Source organism: Erpetoichthys calabaricus, chromosome 11 (assembly GCF_900747795.2).
Source record: "Erpetoichthys calabaricus chromosome 11, fErpCal1.3, whole genome shotgun sequence".
Taxonomy (NCBI): Eukaryota; Metazoa; Chordata; class Cladistia; order Polypteriformes; family Polypteridae; genus Erpetoichthys; species Erpetoichthys calabaricus.
The window spans coordinates 95,686,786-95,709,133 of record NC_041404.2 but is presented as its reverse complement, the minus strand read 5'-3'; the positions used below and the strand labels follow the sequence as shown (position 1 = coordinate 95,709,133).

At 39.7% G+C, this 22,348-nt stretch overlaps 1 protein-coding gene across 3 annotated transcripts in view; it reads left to right on the top strand.

The window, feature by feature from the left end:
* The first annotated feature begins 19,457 nt into the window (after positions 1 to 19,457).
* Positions 19,458 to 22,348, top strand: part of emc10 (ER membrane protein complex subunit 10) — a 75,666-nt gene continuing 72,775 nt past the window's right edge. The window contains exon 1 of one of the 3 annotated variants that reach the window (XM_028813632.2): positions 19,458 to 19,685. In XM_028813632.2, the coding sequence (XP_028669465.1) occupies positions 19,587 to 19,685 (99 nt within the window). In that variant the 5' untranslated portion in view covers positions 19,458 to 19,586. The remainder of the gene's footprint in view (positions 19,686 to 22,348) is intronic. The other 2 variants (XM_028813631.2, XM_028813630.2) reach the window with 2 other exon arrangements.

Sequence of the window (22,348 nt, the reverse complement as noted above, 5' to 3'; positions counted from 1 at the left end):
GAAATATTGAGTGAAAAATCCTTTCCCCAATGTACTCTGGGCTCTTTGAACGGAAGAGACTTTAAAATATGTTTATAAATTGTAGAGATGCTATCTGAGTCTTCAAGACTGAATAGTAATTCTTCTGGAATAGAAACAAGGTGGAAGGTGAGGAAAATTGGGCAGGTTCTGTTTAGCAGTTTCTAGCTCGAAAATAGTGGAGGAATTGTGTTGATGAGAAGCTGCTTTTGAAGCATAATTGTTTGTAGGATGCAAAGTCATTATCTATGTACAAGTCTCTAAGTGTTTTAATCCCGGACATTTTCCCGACATTTAATAGTGTATATGTTTGAGAGGGTGGAAAAAGGTGATTGTTATATAGAGGTGCAACAGATAAAAGCTTTTCTGTCTTAAAGTGCTTCCTACGTTGGTTTCTATATTCTGAGGGAATGAAGGTTAATTGGGTTTTTAGTGTAATGACGGTAGTTTGTATTAACTGGGGCACAGAGCAGGGAATTTAAAGAAGTACTGCAAGATTTTATTTTTATTGCAGACCAGGCTTGTGGATATTCATCAATTTGTGTTGATGTCCAGGGGCCTCATGTATAAATGGTGTGTACGCACAGAAATCTTGCGTACGAACGTTTCCACGCTCAAATCATGATGTATAACACCTAAACTTGGCGTAAAGCCACGCACATTTCCACGGTACCTCATACCCTGGCGTACGCAATTTCTCCGCTCGGTTTTGCAGACTAGCGGCACCCAGCGTCAAAACAGTGCTACTGTTCCTGTGTGGTTACCCTTTCTTTCTTAGACCCACATTCCTGACTCGGCTTTATAAATACTCTGAAAATAACTGCATATTGTTTATTAGTGTAATGCATCTGATTGTAATTAACCTGTAGAAATATAATGGTGCGGGGAATAGCCATAGTATTCCAAATACCATAACTGCTTTAGCGTTGTTACTTTCACATCTTTTTCTTCTTTCAGCTGCTCCCGTTAAGGGTTGCCACAGCAGATCACCTTTTTCCATATTACTCTCACTGCACCACTCGGAGTATTTATATCACTGTATCTGAGTGGGGAATCACAGCAGCAGCTGATCGGAAAGAGAATTATCGGTATACAGTTTCAAGCACACGCTGCCTCAGCCACGGCAAAACGTGTCAAAGCCTTTCATGTATGGACCTCGCGTTTCAGAAACAGTTTTATCCCAAGAACTATAAACGCACTTAATCAAGTGCTCCTTGTAGTACTGTCTTTACTTATAAGTACAATTACCCCACTGTAAACTTGCACTACAGTTATAATATTGCACAACCTGCGCCACTTTATAAAACGCGTATGATGACAATATCATTTTTAAGATGAAATGCAGCAAAATATGTTGCTTATAGTATACAGATAAAACTTTAACTTCATTTAAATAATCTGTATTGTTAATAATTAAATATGTGAGGACACGGTGCTGCAGCGCTAGCTAGTTCATGGAAAGCTCCTGCCTTGCGCTGTATTATTGCTGGTGCTGACGCGACACTGGAAGGATAGATGGAGAGAATAATTAAACAGTACTACGAAGATATTTCAATGTTCCTTAAAAGTTTTGAAGAATCAGCGTTCTAAGCTTACAGATGGCTTAACGTCTATTACAGAGCTGATTGTGTGGCAATTGGGTATTTGGAGAAAGAAAAGTAAGGACAGGAATTGGAGGTTAGTATGTTTGAAAGAGACAGTACTTCTGTAATAAATTATTTCATCGAAGGTCACGCGTGGCGCAGCAAGCCTCATGCGTGAGATATGAACAATCACTGCGCCACCATGTTCCCAAGTTTAATAACATGCTTTCATTCCTATCATCATGAAAAAGATATCACGTATACATCTCATCTTTATTTATTCAGAGAGCTGTAAAATCACGAATGTAATGGATTCTGTGTCCTGTCGGAGAAAGAAAGAACGGAAGCACGTAGTGATTCACACACATAGAGCACATAGAAGTTCAAACATAGAACAAAGCATTTAATGTGCTACTTTAGTTACGATGGGATTTGAGAAACTAGTAAAATAAACGATTTTAAGATGAAGTTTATGATGTTCTACTTTAATGACAAAATAAACTACGTGATTAAAGTGGAAATTTCGAGATTAAAGTTGACATTTCGTGCTTTTTTCCCACTGTGTTCCTATTTTTTTTTCTCTGTACCCTAATAAGCTTTCATATGACACTCAGACGGTCCGCTACGAGTCGCCTTTTCACGTCGCGTTATACATGAGGCCCCAGGTCTTTATAGCTTGTATATTTGCTGCCCAGTAATAAAATTGAAAGTTGGGTAGTCCCCTTCTGCTTTAGGTCATTGTAGAGTCGCCCTTTGGATGTTTCAAATTCCAAACAAATGAAGTTATGATTTAGTCTAATTTCTTAAAAAATGATTTGTTAATGTATATGGGGATGCTCTGAAATAGCAAAAGCAGTTTGGGAAGGATCATTAGCTTAACAATATTGATTCTCCCCGCTAATGTAAGGGAGGGTAGACCATCTAGTCACGTCTTGTTTAATGTTTTCCATGCATACAGCAAAATGTTGTTGAAAAAGAGCTTTATATTTATTTGTGATATTTTCCCTTAGGCATTTAAACCTTATCTACTAAGATAAATGGGAAGGTATCCAGTCTGATATTACTTTCATCTAAATTGATTTTAAATCCAGATATCTTTTGAAAATCTGCTAATGCTTTTAGGACTGCTGGCATAAAATTGTGAGGGTCCAACATATACAGTACCATATAATCTGCATATAGTGACATTTTCTTTTCAAGTCCTTCTCTGAAAATCCTTTTTATTTCCAATATGTTTCAAAAGTATACAGCCAATGGTTCAATGGCAATTGCAAAGAGCAAAAGTGATAAGGGGCATCCTTGTCAAGTACCACGTTCTAGTTTGAAGTTATCTGAAATAATGTTGCTAATACAAACTGAGGCTTCTGGACTAGTATAAAGTAGTTTGATCCATGAACATACAGTATGTTTGGACCAAACCCAAATTTGTGCAATGCGGTGAATAGATAGTCCAATTCAACCATATGAAATGCTTTTTCTGCATCTAAAGATAATAGAATCTCTTGGGTGTTAGATATAATGGGTAAATATATTAAACAAACATCAAAGGTTAGAAAATAATTGTCTGCCTTTAATAAATCCTGTTTAGTCTTGTGATATTACAGAAGGAAGCACTTCCTCAATCCTTATGGCTAGAACTTTGGGCGAAAACTTTGAGGCAGAATTTTTTTGTCTTTAGCTTCTTTAAATGTTGCTAATAATAGTGGAGTTAACTTATTTGACATTTTTATATAAAATTCCACTGGGTAGCCATCAGGGCCGGCTGTTATTTAGCATCTAGTAATTCTGAAATTGTCAGGGATTTATCCAGTTTCTCAGCACTAAGAGTATTTAGCTGTGGTATCTTTAATGAATCAAAAAACTCATTAGATTGTGTCTTATCTTCTTTAAACTGAGTAGAATATAATGACTTATAGTACTCTCAAATTTTTGAATTATATTTCTATGGTCAATAATTTTATTTCAGTCTGTGATGTTAATTGCTGTTATTGCATTACAGACTTCCTACTTGCAGATTTCTTGTAATATCTTATTGGCCTTTTCTCTGTGTTCATAATAATGATCTCACGATTTAAAGATAAGTTAGTCCATTTATTTAGTAGTCAAGAGGTTAAATTGTGATTGCAAAACATGTCTTTTCCTATAGAGAGCCTCATTTGGACACCTGGCATATTCTAGATCTATTCTGATAATTTTGCTGATTAACTCATATGCCTTCTTGCTTTCCAGTTTATTTTTGTGAGAAAGATATGAAATAATATGTCCTATTAAAATGCCTTCAGAGTTTCCCAGAGTATACCTGCTGAAACCTCTGAGGATGCATTTGACTCAAGAAAATAATCAATTTGCTTGGATATGAATTCTGTACAGTTCTCATCAGCTAATGAAAGGGGGTTAAGATGCCAGCTGCGAGATGATTATGTGGGGCATAGTGATTTTAGCTCCATGATCAAAGGGGTGAGGTTGGAGATAACAATAGCGTCGTACTTACAAGATTTAATCATAGGCAAGAAATTGTTATCTGTAAAGAATTAGTCAGTTCTTCAGAAACAGTGATGCACTGGTGAGTAGAAGGAATATGCTCTTCAGTTTGGGTTTAGAAATCTCCACGGGTCTGAAAAGTTGTCATCGGTTAAAAACTGTCTAATTGTTTTTGCAGTGTTAGATGTCATTGCCCCTATAGCAGGATACCTATCTAGGTCTGGATTTAAAACACAATTAAAGTCACCAGCCATTGTGAGTGTTCACATTGGGAATCGATGCAAATACATTGTGGATGGAGTCCCTATAATCCACATTGGATGCATAGATATTTATTAAAATCACATTACGGTTAAATAAATTACCCAGGACAATCACATATCACCCTTCAGGATCAGATGCTACATCTGTTACTACGAATGAGATTGTTCTATGCATAAGAATACCCACATCTCTAGTTTTCTTTGTAAAGCTGGAATGGAATATTTGGCCAGTCCAGTCTCTGTGCAGCTGAAACTGATTCTTGCTTAATAAGTGGGTCTCCTGTAAAAATACAATTTTAGCATTTAGACCTGTTAGATGAGAGAATACTTATTTTCTTTTTCATTCATGATTGAGACCTTTAACATTCCAGCTCACAAAGTTAACTGTTTGGTCATGGAGACATTGCTTCTGAACTTTTGTTGGAATTTTGTATTCTTAATTTAAGATAGTACATTATTACATAAGACAGGTTTGACCAATGAAGCCTAATGTTATGTTGGCTCTTACAACTGTAAGGATTGAAAGGATAGTTTAGAAATAGCTTGATCTCTTTCTCTCCCCCTCTAGTCTCTCCGCCCCCCTCCCCCCACTTTGCCTCCACACGTGAGGCTAGACCACACTTCACAAAGTCCCAGTCCTCTGACATACCTAGAGACAGAGCACATACAAAACAATACAAGCCCCCCAGCAGCGACGCATAAGGATTAAAATATAGATATCTATTGATATTACAGAACCAAATACTATAAACAGAAAATATAAACTTAAACAGTATTGAGAGAGTAAACCCAGGGAATGATGTTAAAAAGTAGCCCTGGATAGGCAGATAGCATTTGATAGTAAGTCCTAATATAATACACCAAGGGTATGATGTTAAACAGTCCCCTTTGTGGGAAGAAAAAAAAATTACACATACATACACAAATACACGCATATAATTGTAATTAAAACATAAATAAAAAGTGGCTGAGAAGGAATCAGGATGTATAATTACGGTACCGGTATCATTGCCAGCAGATCAAACAGCAGATAAGGTTCTTCTTTGCCATGCCAGGACCCGATGCAACTCATGATCGTATTTCAAAAGGTTTCAGGATCATTTTTCTTAGCTCTTTTTCTGCTTCTTCTATAGAACTAAAAATGTTTAACTTGCTTTGGAATGTCCACTTTCAGTTTGGCGGGATACAAGAGACTGTATTTGATCTTGTCTTTCTGTAAGCGCTGCTTAATGTTGTAAAATGTGGCACGTTTAGCAGCTGTTGAGAGTGAGAAATTAGGGAAAATACGAATGTGGTTATTTTCAAATATAATCTCTTCTTATTGCCTGAGAAGTAGCATTACATATAATTTAAATTGTATTTTTTCAAATCACACAATGATAGTTCTAGGTTTTGAGGTATTTAATCCACGTATGCGGTAAGCTGTTGCTATCTTGATGTCTGATTTGAAGTCCTCTCAAATTAGTTTAGAGGATAGTTCAGCTATGAATTTCACAGGGTTTGGACTTTCATGGTTTTCAGAGAGACCTTTGATTCTGATATTGTTCCTTCTGTATCCATTTTCCTGTCAAGTTAGTCTGTCTCCAGTCATCAGAATTTGCAGCCATTGCTTTTCTGTCAGCGGTAGATTGTTCAGCTATTTCAATGCGAGTCGTGAACATTTGCTTAACATCTTCAAACTGAACACCGAGTGCAGACGCAATTTACTGTATCTTTCCTTTTTTTTCCAGCATATCTTTAAAGGTTGCCTTGAAGTGATTACTTAAATGTTTTCCTGGTCTTTAATATCCTGAAGCAGCTTCTCATTTCTCTTGTGTTTGTCCTTTACTTGTTTCATTTGTCTAAGATGAGACAAGAGCCACAAAAAAGAGTTAAAGAGACCTGTATAATTTTCCCTGGCTGCAAATGGATGAATTTTTAGTACAGATGTGTACAGGTTCGAGTCCAAAAAAGAACTGGTGAGGTTGTTTAAAGTATGGCAGAGGAATTGAGGTAATTATGACCAGAACCGGAAGTGACATCATCGGGCTTGTGACCGGAAGGGGTGTCTTCTGGACCAGAAGTGATGTCATGGAGGCCAGGCGGAATCTCCCATTTTAGGTCTGCAGTGGAAAAAAAGAAAGGATCAGTGCACCTTGCCACTTCCTGGTGTGGTGTGGAATTACCTTCCTTCGAGCTCTTTAGCTGCCTCCCATGCGCATGTGTGTGATATCTTATATTATTTATATCCTTCTTTATATTATTCCTGAGGTTCTTTATGTCTCCCCCAAGAACAGTGATCATTACCTTCATCTCTGACTGTTTGTTTTGGTCCTCTCCATGCTCTTCGGGTGAAGTAGCAAGCCCAGTTGGAGTCGGTGTTACGGGCTCGTGAGGGGTAGCTGACAGCGTGGAAGGTAAGGCCATTTTCAGTTTCACTGAACCTTGTGAAATCAGCGAGTACTCCTGGCCCCACTTGCTTCCACTTTCACTCTCAGCTGGAGACGATGCAGCGTCAGGTCATGGGAAATCTGTGCTTTCACCAATCTGTTCCAGGTCAGTCTCTGGCTGGCTGTACCTTGAGCTTGAACTTGAACTTGGTGCCTGTTTAGACTTGGATGAAGCCTTAGCTGTATTTTCCATTTCTTTCTGAGCCTTTTTTCTGTCACTCATGCTTATATATGCTTGCATATATTGTAATTGAGCCTCTCGAATTGAGTAAATACAGGATACTTCGGGATGCTAAAAAGTAAAGAAAAAATAACACCATAGCTAATGGAGTTCCGTCTCAGTTGTCCATCTCCTGTAACAGATGAGACCAACTTCTTGCAAATGTTTCATGTCTTTTTTTGCCACTTATCCCCTAGTCAGAGTAAGTCTGGACACCCGCATGACGCCAAAGGATACTCCTGAAGAAGAAGACGACAGTACATGCTTGGATGGATCAAGTGACAGTGATCTCGCCCTGTTGTCCACTCAGGAGAACTGCAGGACCTGCTCTGAGGACCCAGGGGAGGTACGAAGTAGAGGATGCTGCCATCTCCAGAAGATGTAACTTTGCAAAGGGTGGGAGAGGGCAGTAAGTGACCAAGCTGCACTCTTCATAGAAGGTAAGGAGTTGAGGTACATATTCCAAAACACCACCACAAAAGTAGGACAGGTGGAGCCAGCAGGCCTATTTGGAGGTGACCCCGACCTTCCTGATGGACCGTTCGAGTATGTGCCAGAGAGGCCCATGTCACCTGGCTTCCGGTTGGTGGGAAGGAAGAGCAAAATGCGAGTCTTCCGCCAGCCACCATATGTATTAATGGATTTAATGTATGGGAGATGGAGAGGGTCCTCCAACCCATACATTTCAGGTGCTCACTGATTTGAGAAACCTTAACAAGGAGCTGATGAAGAAAGTTGATGCCTACCTAAAGAGACATGGGATCGGACTCTTCATCCCAATAGATTGTCGGCACAAGTAAGTGTATTCTATACCATACAAAATACCGGAACTCTGTGAGAATTGTCTCTGGATGTGATGTCTGAAGGGAGGCGAGTAGCCGGAAGTCCAAGAGCAAGTGCTGGTGTGATGACTGATTGCTTGGCGGTGGGGAAGGATGAGCCGGAGTTGCGTTTTGTTGCCGGTGTGCAGATTGTTCAGTGCCTGACCAAATCAGCAGTGGTCACACACAAGTCTAAAGGAGTGCAAACAATACAGGGTCTCTCTTCTTGCCATAGAGAGACCCAGACTGTCACTGCAACCCAGAATAGAAGGAAGACCCAGAAAAAAAAGACTGGGTCTCCAAACAGTATAGCATGTGAGCCAGAACTGACCTCACCTGGGAGAAAGGTGGAGGACGGGTTCCCATCCTTTTCTCATTCCTGTAAGCCAGAAGAGGTATAACGATGCTTTGAGTGTCGTTGACTGGAATGCTCTCCCTATGCGTGGCAAGAAGATGCCAGAAAATGGTAGCGGTGCAGCGTCTTCCTGCCACTTTCTTGTTTATATCTTACAGGGTACCGCCGTTAACTGGCCGATGTGGATCAAGCCTCCTGGAAGAAGACAGCCCTTATGGGACAACAAGGCTCAGCTGAGGGAGGGGCTCTGTGATGGGCGGCTGTGGCTCCTGCCTACTGGAAGGAACAGGGAAGCAGATATGCACAGGACACTGTCTCCACTGGAGCTCTAGGGGGCAGCTCCCCTGGGTTGCTGTGGCTCCATGGATTCCCACAGGGATTCATGGGAGTTGGAGTTCAGGACAGCCCTGTTGGGTTCTGTGGGGGCTGCCAGGGGGAGCTGCAGAGCCCTACATTGGGCTTCCACCACACCTGGGAGAGATTTCAGATCTGGCTAACGAGCCACCTGGAACACTCCCAGGAGTAGCATAAAAGGAGCCACCTCACTTTACATGGGGAGCCAGAGTCAGGAGGAAGATGGACGAAATTTGCCAGAGAAGAAGTGGAGGCAGAACAAGGAAGAAGGAAGGACTGTGTGTTGTGATATTGCTGCTTCTACTGTGCTGTGCAGTGGGGAACGATAGTAAAGGCGCTTCCCCACAGTAATAAAGCCATGTTGTGTGGCAAGACTTGTGTCTGTGTCTGTCTCTGTTGGGGTTTGGGCAGCTGGAGCACCCTCTGGTGGCCACAATATGAATACTGCCATTGACTTGTGTCCTAAAAAGATTGGTTCTTTCTTTACATTCATTGCAGAGAGAAAAGGCATCGGCCCACTGCAATTCTAAAATTGATAAGTAGATTATAAAATAGATGGCTGGATTAATATCCACCTTAACAAAAATATAAGTGTCTGTGTGTCTGTCCAATTACTATGTCTCTGTCAATCCAAAAGAAGGTGCATCATAAACATTTGTAGTAATAAATACATTGCATTTATCATTCCACTAGATAGCACACCACAAACATTAACACTGCTTTTTACAAATACCATATGAAAAATCATATAACAGAGTCATATGTATTGCATGGTGCACTGCAAAGGTTAATGCAGAGGTTTATGTTAATTACTTAGATTTCAACCCATCTTGAAATAACAAAGCTAGTGTATGATTGATACTAAGATAGGTGGATTAGCAGATAATTTGGAACCTGTTATATCATTACAGAAGGACTTGGATAGCATACAGGATTGGGCAGATTTGTGGCAGATGAAATTTAATGTCAGTAAATGTAAAGTAGTACACATAGGAAGTAAAAATGTTAGGTTTGAATACACAATGGGCGGTCTGAAAATCAAGAGTACACCTTATGAGAGGGATTTAGGAGTCATAGTGGATCTAAGATATTCACTTCCTGACAGTACTCAGAAGCCATTAAGAAGGTTAACAGAATGTTAGGTTATATAGCATGATATGTGGAGTACAAGTCCAAGGAGATTATGCTCAACCTTTATAATGCACTGGTGAGGCCTCATCTGGAGTACTGTGTGCAGTTTTGGTCTCCAAGCTACAAAAAAGATATAGCAGCGCTAGAAAAGGTCCAGAGAAGAGCGACTAGGCTGATTCCAGGGCTACTGGGGTTGAATTATTAGGAAAGATTAAAAGAGCTGAGCCTATACAGTTTAAGCAAAAGAAGATTAAGAGGTGATATGATTGAAGTGTTTAAAATTATGACGGGAATTAGTACAGTGGATCGAGACTGTTATTTTAAAATGAGTTCATCAAGAACACTGGGACACAGTTGGAAACTTGTTAAGGGTAAATTTTGCACAAACATTAGGATGTTTTTCTTTACACAAAGAACGAAAGACACTTGGAATAAGCTACCAAGTAGTGTGGTAGACAGTAAGACTTTAGGGACTTTCAAAACTCGACTTGATGTTTATTTGGAAGAAATAAGTGGATAGGACTGTCGAGCTTTGTTGGACTGAATGGCCTGTTCTCGTCTATAGTGTTCTAATGTATACTGTACATACAAAAAAAGATGCTGCAAAAGCTAAATCTCAGTACATTGCCCTTGGATCAACGATAGTGTGCATTCATTGTAGTGTTGATCCCATGTTATTGTACTCTTGTAATATCACTAATTTCTTTTGCCATGTACATGCTAGCTGCCTACTAATATCACATTAATACAAATTGCGTACTAAAGCCTAGTCCCATAGAAATGTGAATCTTGGGACTCATGAGCTCCCACTACAGGGTGCTAAAGATTCACACTACAGCTATCAAGATGAAGGATTAATTGTGGTTACACAATTATTTAAGCAATACAGTGATCCCTTGCTATATCGCGCTTCGCCTTTCGTGGCTTCACTCTATCACGGATTTTATATGTAAGCATATTTAAATATATATCGCGGATTTTTTGCTGGTTCGCGGATTTCTGAGGACAATGGGTCTTTTAATTTCTGGTACATGCTTCCTCAGTTGGTTTGCCCAGTTAATTTCATACAAGGGACGCTATTGGCAGATGGCTGAGAAGCTTCCCAACTTACTTTTCTCTGTCTCTCTTGCGCTGACTTTCTCTGATCCTGACGTAGGGGGTGTGAGCAGGGGGGCTGTTCGCACACCTAGACGATACGGACGCTCGTCTAAAAATGCTGAAAGATTATCTTCACGTTGCTACCTTCTGTGTGCAGCTGCTTCCTGAAGCAACATGCTGCACGGTGCTTCGCATACTTAAAAGCTCAAAGGGCACGTATTGATTTTTGACTTTGTTTTTCTCTGTCTCTCTCTCTCTCTCTCTCTCCCTGCTCCTGACGGAGGGGGTGTGAGCTGCCGCCTTCAACAGCTTTGTGCCGCGGTGCTTCGCATACTTAAGCCAAACAGCCCTATTGATTTGTTTGCTTTCCTCTCTGTTTCCTTTGAAGAGGAAAATATGTTTGCATTCTTTTAATTGTGAGACAGAACTGTCATCTCTGTCTTGTCATGGAGCACAGCTTAAACTTTTGAAAAAGAGACAAATGTTTGTTTGCAGTGTTTGAATAACGTTCCTGTCTCTCTACAACCTCCTGTGTTTCTGCGCAAATCTGTGAACCAAGCATGACAATATAAAAATAACCATATAAACATATGGTTTCAACTTCGCGGATTTTCTTATTTCGCGGGTGGCTCTGGAACGCAACCCCCGCGATGGAGGAGGGATTACTGTATTCACATTGTTCTCTTGTATTATTTACACTATTTACACAAAATCTATTACATATGTGAAAAATCTTTTTCCATGCATAAAATTCATACATTCACAAAACATTCTGACATTACGCATTCTCATGAAAAACATTACAGGTAGCCAACTTTAAATGAATGGCATGCAGGTACTGTAAATAATTAAACATATGTTTACCTTCTTTATTTATACAAAACATTGCCACTGTATTTAGTCTGGTAATAAAAGCCACCTTGCCAATCTAGTTGTCAATTCTAGTAACTTTTCACTTTTTTTACCATGAGCTCAGTTTATCCGAATTGGTAAGTCATTTTTTCCTAGAGTTGTCAGATACCTTGCAAGTTTTCTTGGCCATTGCCATGACAAATAGATATTTGCATTGCCACTACCTCCTACATAAATGCTGTTATCTAATATGTGCCCTGAAGATGCTTTTACAGTATAGTTCCAATGAAAATAGCATGGCTCAACCTGACTAATCACACACACCATCAATTGTCAGGTGGTGCGTACTAACAATCTCTATATTCAGAACATTGTTGTGACGCTGTCTTGTGTCACAATAATTGAATATTTAAAAGCAGCAAGCAATAACAAAGCCATAAAGTTGGAGCCCTCATTGAACTAACAAGGAAATTGTTGGCATCACTACCTTCTGGCATCTGCAAAGTATCCAGCTACATTTTGCCATATTAGCAAAACAGAGCTATAATTGCAACCACAAAAGAGTTAACTGAAATGGCAACAGGTAATTTTGCACTGCTGAAACAGTGCCAAGAGCACTATCATGAACAGCTGCTGCCAAAGGATGGTATTCCTTGTCTTAATGAATGTAGTTCTCAAAGTAAATAAAAGGCAACAGAATGGAGAAAGGACACTGAACGGAAGCCCACTCATCTCCTTAGACCAGCAACTGGCAGTACAGATATACCATTTTAATCAGTTGAGAATTTGTGCCAAAAAGAGAAAGAAACCTATCTAAATGTTGCTTTGGGGGCCCCTTTTCATGGCAATTACAGGGAAAGGTAGGGCCTATAGTATAGGATTTTGATGATAATTATCATTAAGATGCTCACCGAGGAGGACACCATAATAATGTGGGATTTGAAAAAGTAATTTTAACTTGTTTAATTAATTATCAGTTTTGCTGTCAGCAATCCATATTACTAACCGAGAATGCTAAACCGGATGGACGCAGGGACATCCGGCCATGGGCCGTAGCCGCAAAAAGACGTACTGCGCAGGCGCAAGAAAGGGCCGCGAGAGGCGGACAAGACCACAGAAAAAAGGAGTGAGCAAAGAAAAAAGAGGACAAAGAAATGAGACGCCGCAAGCACAGAAAAAAGGAAAAGGCAAAGAAAAAAGTAGTCAAAGGCAGGCACCGCACGAAACCCATTGCACACGAAACTAGCACACAAAAAAGAAGAAGACGCTCGCGCACAACAGCAAGGCTCCCCCCCCTACAGGCACCGGACAGGATACACACCAAGAGGGGGATTTAACAAGCCCCTGGAACACAAAACCACCCCACACACCCTACAAGCAACGGACGGGACACACACAAAGAGGGGGAAGACGCTCGCGCAACAACAATCCTCACCCACACCCCCCCCCCCCCCCATCAATAAGAAGTGACACCCAAAGCCACATATCTAAAGGAAACGTCCATATTAAACATACGTCATCTCAAAACCTTCACACTAGGCAGCATAGGTGGATCTCCTTAAAATAAAGCACTATTAACCGTTCAACTGGAGAAAAGGCTCCATATTAACAGTGAGTGCGATCCTACTTATTAAATATCCATATTTCGCACGCTGAGGAACAAACAAGTCATGCATACACGGTCACGGGTGCAAAACGATTCGGATCGGATAACGGGACCAAACACACGAACACGAATGAAACCAAAAAAATACACGGCGGCGCATACAACGCGCTTCGGAAAATACGTGAGAAAAAATGTCTCGGATCAAAAAACGCAAAGCTCAAGTAACCCCGTTACAGAGACATGCCCAAATGGACAGACACATTGAACGTAGACGCATACAGCGCGCGTCTCAAAGTGCTGCATCGAAACAAGCACGATTTCAAAAGAAAGAGCTCGCGTCTCAGACATACAAAAAAGGGAGCAAAGCAACGCGCATATGACCGGCCAGAAAACAAGCAAGCAAGACTCCAAAAGCAGAAAGCTCAACTGACCGACATACAAAAACGGACAAGGCACGATACAAACAATGCACGACGTAGAGTGAAACGGACTTTGCGCAAAGCGGAGGCGGATCAATTAAAAATCAAAAATAGCGCGTGACAAATAATGGACATGCAACAACGCGGCACTCAAACACCACAAGCAAAACATGCCCGTCGCAGACATCAACGCCAGACGTCTGCTAAACGCTTACGCCAGTTGGCTGACAACGCTTTCAATAATGAGTCCACTATTGAGGGAAATTCATTGGGATTAATGAATGTCATTTGCAATCATTGTCATTCACTTAACTTCACAGAAGAAACAACTGGCAATATAAATAATGAATTTACACGTTGTTGTCAAAAGGGGCAGATTAGACTGCCTCCTTTACATTCATATCCTGAATATCTACAGAAGCTTCTAACTAACGATGTGCCTGAAAGTAAAAACTTTATGAACTGCATTAGATCCTACAATAGTTCATTTGCTTTTGCATCTACCGGAGTACATATCAGGCCACCAAAAGGCAATGGCCCATACTGCTTTCGCATATGTGGTTAACACAACGCACTATATTATGTCCAAAAAATATGAATGTTAATCACATTAATAACTAGGTCATTTCATTACTTCCTGGAGAGACACGGCTCTTTCTAAGCTCTGACAAAGTTGACTCTGATGACGACAATGAACATCTGAATTTCCCCTTAGAATATTTGAACACTATTAACCCGGACGGATGACCACAACACAACCTTACCCTTAAAAACGGAACAATAATCATGCTATTAAGAAACCTTAACACTAAACAGGGTTTATGCAATGGCACACGGTTAGTCGTCAACACCATAACACACGATGTTATTCAAGCAACAGTTCTTTCAGATTCACATGCTAACAATACTGTTCTCATTCTTGGAATTGACCTTACGAGTTCTGACCTAGAATTACCTTTTACATTGAAACACCGACAGTTCCCCATTAAACCTGCATTTGCCATGACCATCAACAAATCACAAGGACAAACCATGGACAAGGTTGGCATCTACCTCTCTGAACCCGTTTTTGGACATGGACAACTTTATGTTGCCTTCTCATGTGTTCGACGTTCATCTCACGTTAAAGTTAAAGTTAAAAATGATCCATGCCAAGGAAGACTCATTCAAAGACAAGACACCATCTTTACTACTAATGTTGTATACAAAGAAATATTCCAATAAAACATTACTCTATGCCAAACACTCTATTTTGTATTTATATAGGCATCATCCAAACCTGCACACTATTCTATATCTAATTCATACATCTCACTCTTTGTCATGCCCCAACGCCAGGGGTTGGAGAGCGAAGCGAGCAGGGGGCGGAGCCCCCTAGTACCAATAGCTAATCAAATAACTCAACAAGGCTCCTACTTTATTTACCTTTTCTTTTGTAGGAGGGCGGTCTCCAGACTTACAAGTGTGGCAGGCAGGACGCCCCTGCACTCTATATTCATGGGTAGCAGCCCTGGACGGTGCAATACCTCCCCCTGGATGCTAGATGGCCACCCCCCTGGGTTGGAGCGGTGCCTCGGTTTCCTGCAGGGCTCCATGGGAATTGAAGTTGGGTGCAGCCCTGTTGGGTCCTGGAGGCACCGCCAGGGGGTGCTGCAGCTGGGACTCCTAAGCCCGTATGGGCAGCGTATTCGCCACACCCGGAAGTGCAGCCGGAACTCAGCGATCAACCACCTAGAGCACTTCCGGGTGGACTATAAAAAGGCCCAGCAACCACCACTCAAGAGCTAGAATCGGGAGGAGGAGGACAAGGTTGCTTGGGAGGAGTGGTGGAGGAAGAAAAGTGTTTAATTGCGTTATATTTATGCTTGGGACTGTGTTGTGCCTATGGGGATTACGGGGAAGACGTGCCCCACAGGTGAAGAAAAAGAAATAGTTTATTTATTTTATGTGTGCCTCCGTGTCCAGTCTGTATCGGGTCGGGTACCTATATAGCGCCTTTTCACACAAGGTAAATGAAGCACACTTGTTTTAAGGAAGAGAATAAAACAATTCATTAAAAGACGCAAGGATTATTAGAATTTGATTAGTGCACTTTGTCCTATAAAGGGTAGTCTTACTTTTGTAAAAAAAAAAAAAATACCAGGCTAGAACTCCCTGACTCCATAGCCTCTATTAATGTTGACAGGCATGAACATGACTGAGAGAATAAAACTGAAAAAAACTAACTTTTACAAGTACCATAAATTTACACCCGATCTGATGCTGTTCGTTTTCAAATAATATTGCATTAGTGCAATGATGTTTTCTGATTGGTACTATTCAGGTCATCAAATGATTTCTTCAAAATGTAACATATATTTGTTTCATTCTTTTTTTTCCCAGTGCTGCATTGACATCATGCACCAGAAGGTGTGAGCTTATTCAGTGCGAACAGGAACAAGCAGGTGACCGGTTGCTGTGTGCTACAACATGCTTGACCTGGCGGCAATGAATGTACATGTACTGTACAAGGCATGCACAGGTCCACTGAGAAAAGGTGTTCTTTGCTCACCTTTCAGTGGAACTTCGTTGTCTCTTCTTACAAGAAAAGGCGATGGAAAAAGAAAAAGAGGATGCAAAATCGACAAGCTTCTATTCCAAGACCACCGCATCCCCCAGGAACGCAAACTCAGTCAGTATCAGGAGCCCCTTCAATGTATTGTGATCGTAACTGAGAGAAAAAAAGTGAAAAAAAAAACCCCGCTAACTTTTACAAGTACTATCAATTTACAGCTGTTACAGACACAAATGAAATGTATGTTTTTATTATATAACTAGGCTCACCCACGTTTTAAGGCGACCAACTTTTATCCTCAATTTGTGTGCGCTCAATCCTGACATCCGGCGCCGCCGAGAGTGGCAGCCTTTTCAGCAGCTCCATGTATGACTGTATGTGTATGTGTACTTTTCTACTTTTATTTTTCTATTTTTATTTATTGATCACTTTGTAAATTTCCCATTGGGATTAATAAAGTATCTATCTATCTATCTATCTATCTATCTATCTATCTATCTATCTATCTATCTATCTATCTATCTATCTATCTATCTATCTATCTATCTATCTATCTATCTATCTATCAATGTGTACATCAGGCATGTAAGTGTAGGGAATGAGAACATCAAAGTGCCCATTCATAACATCTCCCGAAAACCTAAGTTTTTTTATCCCCTCGAGTGCCTGTCCAAACTTGGAGTGTAGGACTCCATAATAATATACTTGAAACTCATAGGGAACAATTCTCCCGCTGCCATTAGCTCAGAAATGGTACCATAAGTTTGAGACTTTGACATTTCAGTGAGATACTGAAGCTCATTTGTATAAGAGATTCCTGACGGCATCCTTGTAAATGGCTGAAACCTTGACCAATTACTTAAAACATGTCATACAATGTCAGCGTGAATCTGTACCACTAAAGACGGAGTTTCATGCACTAAATAAGCTATAGATGAGAATAAGCAAGCACCATCTCCCCTGATATTTACTACGCGGTGAGGCATTTGTACTCAGTCAACATTAATTATTTCCAGAGACAAAATTTTGTCTATTTTTCCAGCGCATCGCGTACAAAAGCAAGGGAACGATGGGAGCACCAGAACTCTGCTTACATCGCGTCGCTTCGTACCGCAAGCCGCAAGTAGTAAGTCTGTGATAAGCAGAATACTGCTATGCTTTGCACGCACGGGACGGAAGAACAATCCCGACTGCTTTTATATAGTGTCTTGATATTAACAATAAGAGCAGCTCACTACTCAAAATGGTAAATTTGCGAGGCAGCCAGAACCGAACTGGTGGCCTTTTGATTACAAGTCAGCAGTTCTTACCGCTGCACCATGGAAGCTGTCGTATTATGCTTGCACATTTTGTGAAAGTGTTTATTTGATATTTGGACTTCAGGCTTCACACATTATACAGGTCATGTCTACATTTTGTCATTTATTACTAAAACATGAAAAATGTTTCTGTTTTAACAATGTGTTTACATAGATTGTTGTAGACTTGGAACACACATCAAATGTATGTGTTCCAAATAACAATCTATTATTTCCCCTCTAAAACTCCAGCACTTTCACTCCAACATAATCAAGACTTGAGCTGGGAGAACGTTTTGCCCTTTCTGTGGCAGTGGGGGCGATGGTATAGCAGGCTGCTTGCTGCTCATGTTGATCGACACATTTACAAGACAAAAGACACTGATGGAGAGGTGCAAAGGGATTTAAGGTGGGCCAGGATTACGTGTTTTTTTCGTAGGCTTTGGTAATTCTACTGTTAATTTAGGTAATTTGTGAGCAGATGAAGGAGTGCTTGCATTTATTATATTCTGTCAAATTTGCTGATCACAAAGGCACTTCAAAGAAGGAAGCAATGCCATTTGTAAATGATTGTCTTTGTTGGACTTGCTATAATTCCAAATGGAAATTGTAGTTAATGTAGTACCTGCAACAGGAGAAGATTGTGCTTGGTTATTAAAACACATGAAGGAAAAACATTAATATGTTTAGTTTTAAACTTAATAGTTTCAGAATCAGGCTGCATGCATTTTTCACCCATATCCCAAAGATGTGAAAGTTATGCTGACAACACCACACCTACACTGTCCAGGGCTGGCAAGTGAATTGCAGTGAATGCTGTCACAATAGGCTCCAGCTTCCTCTGGCTGTAACTGGATTAAACTGATTTGACAATGAATATATGGATAAGGATTTATGTACCAAAATATTATTTTACATACGGTACATTCATGTACAAGAAATTACATCCGTTTCAAATACTCCATTAAATCTTGAATCACAGAGGAAAAATAAGTAATATATTTTTATGTTTGCAGCCTCAAAATTCGGACCATCCATAGAGAGGTGTGGGGGCTATTTTTGGTCATGAAATACATTAGACGATGAAATGTAATAGGCACATTAGCACTCATTAAAATATCAGTACCAAGTATGCAAAATAATACTCCGAAGAGCCACAGCAGACTATTTTTAATATTATATTAACTTCACCATTGAGGGCAGTGAACTCACTATTTACATCCTCATAAACATAACTTCCTGTTAGTTCCTTTTAAGGGCGAGTACGTGGAATTTCTGCCTGTGAATTTGACGAGCGTTCACACAGTAAGCCAGGTCAAATAGAAGTCTGGTGAAATTAAAATGTGGATTTGAATCTTTCGAGTCATCGATTAGGTAATGACACGTGAATACCTTTAAAATACCGGATCTTCACGTCTTCAAAGACATGTACAAATAAGCTGCGAACTTTAGCCTCGTCAGAAATAAGCCTAAAAACATATGGCTGATTGACAACGAATGGGAGAACAGCAAAAACAACATTTAAAAGTGTTAATCCTAAAAACGTAATTTCGATGTTCAGCAAACTGAAACCACTTAATCCATGTCTTTAATCAATACCTATTTTAGCAGCATGCGGCATATGTCCGCTTTAAAAGAATTCGGCTAGATGCCAAAAGGACTCAAATTGCACTCTCGCTGCGCTAACACTGAAAGCAGATACCCGCTAAAAGCATAGTGAATGCTTTCAACATTTCCTTTACTGGGGTAGTGAGATGAAAAAGACACACTGCTCCCATGATTATATCATTAACGACGGAGATTTCAAAATAAAATAATAACGATGATCAGAAAAGAAAAGTAAGGTGGCGAAACAAGCCATTTGCAAATGAATTTCGAAACTTTTCAGCAACTAATAACTCAGGGAACACAGTACAGTAATGACAAGCGCACACCTCCTATTCCCAGAATGCATTTTACATACACACTGAAGCGGAAGTACTTAACCTTCCCATCGTGCATCTTGTTTTTGTAGGCTCGGCTTTATGTTGCTTTTTCAATTTTGACCATACTTTAAAGTCTATTCTGTATTTTTAAGTATAAAATAATCTGTCTGACGATCGTCATGGCTGTTGAACGCCAATTTCCTTATTCAGGCTGTTTCCTATGGATCTCTGTCTTAATTGTACTTGCTGCTTTTGGAGAATGCACCTCCGGTAGAAGGGTGAGTAAAACGTGTTGTCATTGAGACTAAGAAAAATAATAACATTTTAAATTATGCATGTAAATATTATATTTCCTTAATTAAATTACTTTCAGCAGGTTTTTCTGTTAATGTGAAAAAAACTTATTTTTAATATGCTACAGTAACACTTTCAGAAGAAAATTATCACCTTAATTGGGTGCTTTCTGCATACAATGCTATTGGATACTTTATTGATCTGCTGTGTGATCGAATCGTCCGGTTTTTTTTCGAGTACTTATTTGAAATCGGCATTCCAGTAAGAGAAAGGTCAATATTAGTAGCCTAGTAAATCACACATTTATTTATTATACAGTACTGTATATTTGTAGTTTTTTTTTTTTTAATCTAGTGTTCCTCGGTGAATTTTGGGGTAGCCCAAAGTAGTCCCGTTATTATTCATTAAGATTAATGAGAAAATTTTACAGAAAATAATTTTTATTTACAGTGACAATTTGCAAATGCTTATTAACTTAATCTAAATAGATAAATAGAAACATTTTGTAATTCCTGCAGTGCTTGAGCGTGGCAGAAAGAATTTTCATGAAATGGGACTTGCAAAGCTGTTTAGTTATGACATATGTTAGGGAATAACACTAGTGAAAGGCAACCCTTATTACAGCCACTGACCATTATGGATAGAAGAATGTGGCAAAATAGAATTTCAAAGCTTTCAAAGGGGAGGGGTGGGGGGGGTAAAAACTTTTAACAAATGAATGCATAGGAGCTGACACAGTCCTTGAATTGTAAACAAATAAATAGCAGTACTGTCTTTTTTTTCCCTCCCCTGCTGCTTAGTCATCCACGTGATGTTGTTCAAGTTCAGCACAAGTTCTTAATGAAGCTTTCCTCATTAGAGTTTTGACCATGTTATTTGTATACAGTATTACATTATTGGGGGGGGATGGTGTTTTTTGCCTCTTGGAATTAAAAAAAAAATATTGTAAATATATTGTAAAGATGCTTGTGTCAGCAGAGCAATGTTTTTATTAGATGGGCGGCCTGGTAAAACGGGGACATTTTGATATTCTTCAGATATTTATTGGGATTGTGACCATCACCTGGTTGTCTGGCACCCTAGTAAATTACAGTGTCAGTAAAAAAGTTAATCATTATAAACACATTAATGACAGGTTGTACTGGTCTTGGAACACAGAGAATCTATGTAAGAAAGGGCAGAGCAGGCTCTTTTTCCTTAGGAGACTGTGTCCCTTTAATGTGGGAAGAGATATTTTCTGTAACTCCGTGATGGCCAGTGCAATTTTGTACATTGTGGTCTGCTGGGGCAGTAGCATCATTTTAAGAGATGCCCACCAAATCAACAAGCTAATTTATAAGGGCAAGCTCAGGTATAGGATGCACTCTGGAATCCCTGGAGGAAGTGGCAAAGAGAGGGTTAAAAACTGAGCGACATTATGAACAGTGCCGCACATCTTCTCTGTGACAAAGTAACACTGAGTGCTTTCAGCCAATTAATTATTCAGCAGACGTATGTCAAAAAATGCTACTGGGGCTCATTTATACCAACAGCAATACATCTTCATAATGTCTCACTGTGACAGCCAAGTCAGAAGTTTTCTTTTTAATTTTCTTCTTTGTTCAGATCAAAGTATCCTATCTATCTATCTATCTATCTATCTATCTATCTATCTATCCATCCATCCATCCATCCATCCATCCATCCATCCATCCATCCATCCATCCATCCATCCATCCATCCATCCATCCATCCATCCATCCATCCATCCTGCAGGTAATGGAGCTTTTAGGTTGGTTTAGTGTAAGGTAAATGCTATGTAAATGTTTTTTTGCTCTCAGCTTACATGTCACAGTGTACTACATTCATTTTACACTTTTATAGTTAGGAGAATTATTTTATGAGGGGGGGGGGGGGGGAGAGAATAAGATGCTGGTGCACTGTTTCCATCCTGTTTGCAACTAACACACTTGGAAGACTTCATAAAGCAGAAATAACTTGTTAATGTATATATACATTAGGTTTCACCAAACGTCAATCTGACTTCATGATGGAGGACTGTAATCTCATGCTCAAGCAGCCAGCGAGACTTCCTATCTAGTGTGCACCTATCGGAGGTTAAAAAGAGGAAAATATACAAGTTGGTTTAGCCATTGTCAAGACAACATTAATACAGTAAAATAATTTGTAGTTGGAAGTTGCAATGAACCTTTTTCTGTTTTAAGATGTACAAGCTTGCAAATTCATCAGTGCTTTGAAAAGGGAGAGATCTGTTCAAGATATATTGATGTCTCGATAAATTTCCTGGATTTCAACAAAATTGGTCCACGGGGGGCTGAATTGTTTCAGACAGACAGACAGACAGGGGCTATTACAATAGGTGCTTCATAATGAATATGGACCTAAAAATGGATGAACAGATAAAACATATGACTTGGGGTGAAATAGGTATGTGGCAAATAGCTGTGCATATTCACTAGTTTCCAAGCTAGTAAAACCAGTTTATGAAAACTAGGAAGCTTAATTAAAATTTTGCTAATAGCTTTAAGTTACTTGTAATATATTAGAGAATATTATATATATCACCTATAATGTAATTCTTTGATCAGTTTCTGTTAATGTTAGCTGTTTGTGAAATTCAGGACCATTACATCTTGCAAATCACAGA